General features: G+C 57.5%; 1 protein-coding gene across 1 annotated transcript in view; it reads left to right on the forward strand.

The window, feature by feature from the left end:
- The window catches only part of LOC148145348 (peripheral-type benzodiazepine receptor-associated protein 1-like), a 98,380-nt gene extending 92,855 nt beyond the window's left edge, over nt 1-5,525 (forward strand). The window contains exons 5-6 of the mRNA XM_087999790.1: nt 1,050-1,154; nt 5,385-5,525. Coding sequence (XP_087855916.1) covers nt 1,050-1,154; nt 5,385-5,525 — 246 coding nt within the window. The remainder of the gene's footprint in view (nt 1-1,049; nt 1,155-5,384) is intronic.
- Nucleotides 5,526-7,146: the final 1,621 nt, after the last annotated feature.

Here is a 7,146-nt window from a genome sequence, read left to right on the forward strand (position 1 = left end):
TATTGGGAAAGTGTGCTGGTGTTGGGAAGGTGTGCTGGTGTTGGGAAGGTGTGCTGGTGCTGGTGTTGGGAAGGTGTGCTGCTGTTGGTGTGCTGGTGTTGGGAAGGTGTGCTGGTGTTGCTGTGATGATCGTTCCCCTTAATTCATGATTCTGGAATCTGTTGGGAAATGACGATTGTCGGAGTCTGGCTGCGTGTACTAGAGGGGACGTTAATAATTACAGCTCATCAGTCCTGCTCGGAACGTCATTCTAACAGCTGTTTATTATTCTGGCCTCTGGGCTGTGATCCAGGGCAGTCTTCATTGCAACTGGGATTTATTTGGCACCTTTAACACCGTAAAATGTCCAAGCTGCTTCACAAAGATGGCGAGGGTGGCTGTTGGGGAGGGGATTTCACAGGTAGGTTTGAGGGAGTGTCTGGACGTTGAGGTGGAGGGCTTTAGGGAGAAAGGCTCTTGGGGCTCAAAGCCTAGCAGCTAAAATCCCACAAGGCCAATAGGCTGGAGCCAGTGGAATAGGGACATCACCCAGTGAACTGGATGGACAGGGGACTGTGAGGTATATTACTGATCGACATTGGGGTCATACCTGCACGGTGTTCACTCACTCTCTCATCCTCACCTCTCTCTGTGTGTGCGCTCTCTCTCTCTCACCTCCCCCCCCACATTCTGTCACTCTCTCTCCCCCCACACTCTGTCACTCTCTCTCCCCCCACACTCTGTCACTCTCTCTCTGTCACTCTCTCTTTCACTCTCTGTCACTCTCTCCCCCCCACACTCTGTCACTCTCTCTCCCCCCCACACTCTGTCACTCTCTCTCCCCCCACACTCTGTCACTCTCTCTCCCCCCCACACTCTGTCACTCTCTCTCCCTCACACTCTCTGTCACTCTCTCTCACACTGTCTCCCTCACTCTCTCTCACACTGTCTCCCTCACTCTCAGTCACACTCTCTTGCTCTCTCCCACTCTCTCTCTCTCTCTCCCTGTTTCTGGGATCCTGGTTTAAACCGTGGCCATTCCTGATGTCCTCCTTTCCCTTGGTATGCAGCATATGCGTGAAGCTGCTGGTCGTCGCCAACAGTTGGAGTTGGAGCATGTGGAGGCTCTCGCCGTTCTCAAGAGCAAGCAGCAAGAGATCGAGCTCCTTCGGAGGGTGAGTCACACCTGGGCCTGGGGGGGAGGGGGGGCAGTGTGGGGGTGAGTCACACCTGGGCCTGGGGGGGGGGGGCAGTGTGGGGGTGAGTCACACCTGGGCCTGGGGGGGAGGGGGGGCAGTGTGGGGGTGAGTCACACCTGGGCCTGGGGGGGAGGGGGGGCAGTGTGGGGGTGAGTCACACCTGGGCCTGGGGCGGGCAGTGTGGGGGTGAGTCACACCTGGGCCTGGGGCGGGCAGTGTGGGGTGGGTCACACCTGGGCCTGGGGGGGGGGCAGTGTGGGGTGGGTCACACCTGGGCCTGGGGGGGGGGGGCAGTGTGGGGTGGGTCACACCTGGGCCTGGGGGGGGCAGTGTGGGGGTGAGTCACACCTGGGCCTGGGGGGGGGGGGCAGTGTGCGGGTGAGTCACACCTGGGCCTGGGGGGGGCAGTGTGGGGGTGAGTCACACCTGGGCCTGGGGCGGGCAGTGTGGGGGTGAGTCACACCTGGGCCTGGGGCGGGCAGTGTGGGGTGGGTCACACCTGGGCCTGGGGGGGGCAGTGTGGGGGTGAGTCACACCTGGGCCTGGGGGGGGGGGGCAGTGTGGGGGTGAGTCACACCTGGGCCTGGGGGGGGGGCAGTGTGGGGTGGGTCACACCTGGGCCTGGGGGGGGGGGCAGTGTGGGGTGGGTCACACCTGGGCCTGGGGGGGGCAGTGTGGGGGTGAGTCACACCTGGGCCTGGGGGGGGGGGGCAGTGTGGGGGTGAGTCACACCTGGGCCTGGGGGGGGCAGTGTGGGGTGGGTCACACCTGGGCCTGGGGGGGGCAGTGTGGGGGTGAGTCACAGCTGGGCCTGGGGGGGGGGGGGCAGTGTGGGGGTGAGTCACACCTGGGCCTGGGGCGGGCAGTGTGGGGTGGGTCACACCTGGGCCTGGGGGGGGCAGTGTGGGGGTGAGTCACACCTGGGCCTGGGCCTGGGGGGAGGCAGTGTGGGGGTGAGTCACACCTGGGCCTGGGGAGGGGGGGGGCAGTGTGGGGGTGAGTCACACCTGGGCCTGGAGGGGGGGGGCAGTGTGGGGGTGAGTCACACCTGGGCTTGGGGTGGGCAGTGTGGGGGTGAGTCACACCTGGGCCGGGGGGGGGGGCAGTGTGGGGGTGAGTCACACCTGGGCCTGGGGGGGGGGCAGTGTGGGGTGGGTCACACCTGGGCCTGGGGGGGGGGGGCAGTGTGGGGTGGGTCACACCTGGGCCTGGGGGGGGCAGTGTGGGGGTGAGTCACACCTGGGCCTGGGGGGGGGGGGCAGTGTGGGGGTGAGTCACACCTGGGCCTGGGGGGGGCAGTGTGGGGGTGAGTCACACCTGGGCCTGGGGCGGGCAGTGTGGGGGTGAGTCACACCTGGGCCTGGGGCGGGCAGTGTGGGGTGGGTCACACCTGGGCCTGGGGGGGGGGGGGCAGTGTGGGGGTGAGTCACACCTGGGCCTGGGGGGGAGGGGGGGCAGTGTGGGGGTGAGTCACACCTGGGCCTGGGGCGGGCAGTGTGGGGGTGAGTCACACCTGGGCCTGGGGCGGGCAGTGTGGGGTGGGTCACACCTGGGCCTGGGGGGGGGGCAGTGTGGGGTGGGTCACACCTGGGCCTGGGGGGGGGGGGCAGTGTGGGGTGGGTCACACCTGGGCCTGGGGGGGGCAGTGTGGGGGTGAGTCACACCTGGGCCTGGGGGGGGGGGGCAGTGTGCGGGTGAGTCACACCTGGGCCTGCGGGGTGGGGGCAGTGTGGGGGTGAGTCACACCTGGGCCTGGGGGGTGGGGGCAGTGTGGGGGTGAGTCACACCTGGGCCTGGGGGGGGCAGTGTGGGGTGGGTCACACCTGGACCGGGGGGGGGGGCAGTGTGGGGGTGTTTCACACCTGGGCCTGGGGGGGGGCAGTGTGGGGTGGGTCACACCTGGACCGGGGGAGGGGGCAGTGTGGGGGTGTGTCACACCTGTGCCGGGGGCAGGGGTGGGGGCAGCATGGGGTGGGACAGATCCAGGGCCTGGGAGGATCAGTGTGGGGCTGGGTCAGACCCTGGAGCCTGTGGCCTGGGAGGACCGGGATGGGGGTGGGTCAGACCCTGGGCCAAGGCCTGGGACAGTGTGGGGCTGGGTCAGACCCTGGGCCTAGGCCTGGGACAGTGTGGGCGTGGGTCAGACCCTGGGCCTGAGCCTGGGCCTGGGGCAGTGTGAGGGTAGGTCACACCCTGGGCCTGGGTCTGGGACAGTGTGGGGGTGGGTCACACCCTGGGTCCTGGGGCAGTGTGGGGGTGGGTCAGACTAAGGACCTGGAGCCTGGGGGTGGGGGGGTGAGTCAGACCCTGGGCCTGGATCCTGGGGCCTGAGAGGAGCAGTGTGAGGGTAGGTCAGACCCAGGGCCTGTGGCAGTGTGGGGGTGGGTCAGGCCCTAGGGCCTGGGGCCTGGGAGGGTCAGTGTGGGGGTGGGTCAGACCATGGGCCTGGGGCCTGAACTCTGGAACTCCCTCCCTAAACCACCTCCCACTTCCCCTCTCCCCTCTCCCCAGCGCCACCGCTCCCCCACTCTCCTCCTCCCCTTTCCGCCTCTTCCCCTCCCTAAATCCAAGGCCTTAGTCATTGGGGCAGTTTGCCTGTTCCGGAATGTACCATGGACCATCCATTATTCCTGTACAATTATTGAAATAAGTCCCTGCTGAGGGGCCCAGTTTTTCCCAATGTATCCTTCAAATCTGGTTAAACATTTTAAACACCTCAATACCCTCACTGGTTAACCTCCAAAATTCAAGGGATTATGATCTACATAAAATGATCATTTTAATCCCTTTAATGCCAGTATCTTCCTGGTGAACCAACACTGCTTCCTCACCCCAAGGCTAACCTTACCCGCCAATTTACAGAGCGCAGACCTGAGCTCACTGCGATCAGGCACAGTTTGAGACAGCTGCTACATCACTGTGGTAGAAGGCAGTTGGGCTGAAAGGGTTAACTCGGAGGGTTTGGACTCGCTCCAGCCTTAATATCGAAATGTCTCTATCTGGAAGAGGCTCATCCATTCCTGTTTGATGTTTGTAAGTTGTACAGTGTACAGATTGCTGAGGCCTGAGGCCTGGGTACTGTCTCTGAGGACATAACCAGGTCTCTAACCAAGTGTTAATATTGTTAACCAGCCTTAAACCAGGGTCAGCTGTGATCATTACTAGTAACCGGATTTGGAGGGTAGATTGTGAGAAATTGAGTTTCTCAGGAAGGAAGTATTTGAGCTTTTCCTGAACAGAGTTGAATTGGAATCATACATGATCCAGGGAACATTCCTGATGAAGGGCTTTTGCCCGAAACGTTGATTTTCCTGCTCCTCGGATGCTGCCTGACCTGCTGCGCTTTTCCAGCACCACCCTCTCGACTCCAACATTGTGGAAAAGGCAAACTGCTCCAATGAAAGTCCCAGTCCAGTCTATCTCTGCTCGGTCGTTGTTCAGGGATGTGTGTTTCTGCTGGGTCAGTCCTTCACTCATTGACACCAGTAAGCCCTAGGGGCTAGTATGACCAAGATGGGTGAGTGGCAGCATGTTCGCCCAGGGGTGATCTCAGAAGAACCAGTTGCCTGTGTCTCTCACAACAAACCCGCTCTCAGTTTGGAAACCTGAGCTTGCCCCTCTACCCGGTCAGATCTGGCTGTTCATACCTGGCCCCACCCGAAATGGTGAATGCTTTCACCGTGTTACCCCTCTGACCCAGTCAGTGCCCCGTCCCCTTGTACTCACTGATTCCCCTGTCAGCCTCGACCACATTACAGACACGGAGAACACTGGAGAAACTCAGCACGTCTGGCAGCATCTTTGAGTGAGAGAGAGAGTGAACCCTTCCTCACAGCTGGTGGGGGGGGCAAGGTGGTATTGATGCTGAAGGTGGCGAGGGGGGGGGGAGGGAAAAGTAATCAGATTAGTGTAGCCCGTGTAGCCCGTCTCTCTGATCTTGGTGATAGGCTCCTTTCAATAACTCACTCACTGCTAAAGTTAAACTGACCTGATTGCTAACTACTCTCCCTCCATCTGAAATACTGCAGCCAATGTTCATATTGTCAAGGGATACAGCCAGGCAGTGAGCAAATGGAGTTGAGGTACAGTCCATCTAATGATGGGAGTGATTTGATGGGCTGAATGGGCTTTTCCTGAACAAAGTGATGTTTATTTGTATTTGTGAACGTGTATTAAAACAGGTGTTTCCTTTACCTGTTGGTGCAGGCGCAGGTTGAAGCTAAGAAGGAACATGAAGGAGCTGTGTTACTGCTAGAGGTGAGCGCAATATTCCAGATAATCAGCAATGGGTCGCAAGCATCTCCAATCAGTCTTTGTGTTGTCTTTCTCATGTCTGATGAGGTCTGAGCATTGATATGGCTGTGCTGTTTTGTCCAGAGACGTTATAGTTAGATCACCAACTCAGACAGAGTGATGTAGACGGTGAGGTTCTGGAAGTGTGTGGGTGAATAAACACAGCAGGTTCGTTCACAGTATGGAGGGATCTGTTTGGTGCTGGGAGTGATCTCAGCCTCAGGAACGTGGGAATGGACAAAACTCATCCTGCCTAATGTTTCACTTCCAGTCAGAAACAAAATCCTCTTCATTCTCTTCAATTGGATGGGTACATGGATGGGTGCTTAAGCTTGGACAAATGTTCGGCACAACATCGTGGGCCGAAGGGCCTGTTCTGTGCTGTATTGTTCTATGTTCTATGTTCTAACAGCATACCAGGCTCCGAATCCTGTTGAATATAAATTGGTTTACAGAGCGTCGAAAGCACTATGTATCAGAATTGATGAGATGCCTTTCCATTCCAGTATTGTCAGACAAAATTATATTTTGGAAAAGTAACTTTCTCCAGGGATTTGGGAAAATGCGTGAAGCATGAAATCAGGCAGGGTCAAGGGAAGGGCACAGGTCAAAGAGACTGGGATTAATTGGGGAAAAAACTGACAGTGCTGGAGAAACTCAGCAGGTCAGGCAGGCTCTGTGGAGAGAGAAACAGAGTTGACATTTCAAGTCTGCTAGGCCTCTTCCAAATTAATTGAATGATGACTCTTTCAAAGAGCCAGCACATGCACAATGAGTGAAATGGCCACATTTCTGATGAATAAATAATTCACTGTAACCTCTGATAAAGTTAGATTTGGGGCGTCAAAGTCTTTGAAATCAAATTATTCTTTGTAATTTTCATCTGCAAATGGCAGTGATGATGATGTTTGTTGCTGAAAGGTTTGAATTCCTTTGGGTTTAGTCCTCACCAAGGCATCTGTTTCTCATCATTTTCTCTATCTCCCTGACAACCGGGTGACATTGATCTAAATCTCACTCAGAGCACTACGTTAATGACCACATTCACTGGAAAGTCCTCCTCTTTCCTGTAACCTCCTGCATCTCCTTGTCCCAGGGTCAGCTGCTGCTGACATCCTCATGGATTCCTCACTGCTACGAGACTGGGACGCTCCTTAACTCCCTGCCCCCGCCAACCCCTGGCCCCCTCTCCTGGCTCCAAACCTCAGCTCATTTGAAACACCGCCATCCCCACCCCACCCCACCTCCACAAAACCCCGGCAGGTTTAAGCTCATTCACCAATGTGCCCTCCATTCTGACAACAATTTAATCTTTCAATTCTTATCCTTGTTTGTATATCCCTCTGTACTCTCCTCCACATGGAACAGTAGTTCCCTCCAGGACAATGCAGTTGCTTCCCAAATCTCACTTCCTGCATTCCCAACACCAGGAAACTTACAGACATCACAGAGAGGGAGGGGGGGAGAGCGAGAGAAAGAGACATAGAGAGAGACAGACACCGAGAGAGACTGAGGGAGATACAGAGGGTGAAGCAGAGAGAGAGGGAGACAGATAAAGAGAGGGACAGAGGGAGACCGAGAGATACAGGGAGAGAGACAGAATTGGAGAGAGAGAGAATGTGAGAGGGACAGAGCGAGAGAGAGACACAGAGAGAATGTTAGAGGGACAGAGCGA

The sequence above is a fragment of the Chiloscyllium plagiosum genome, unplaced genomic scaffold (genome assembly GCF_037043375.1).
Source record: "Chiloscyllium plagiosum isolate Xiang-an unplaced genomic scaffold, Cpla_swu_hap1 HiC_scaffold_24, whole genome shotgun sequence".
In the NCBI taxonomy this organism is placed as follows: domain Eukaryota; kingdom Metazoa; phylum Chordata; class Chondrichthyes; order Orectolobiformes; family Hemiscylliidae; genus Chiloscyllium; species Chiloscyllium plagiosum.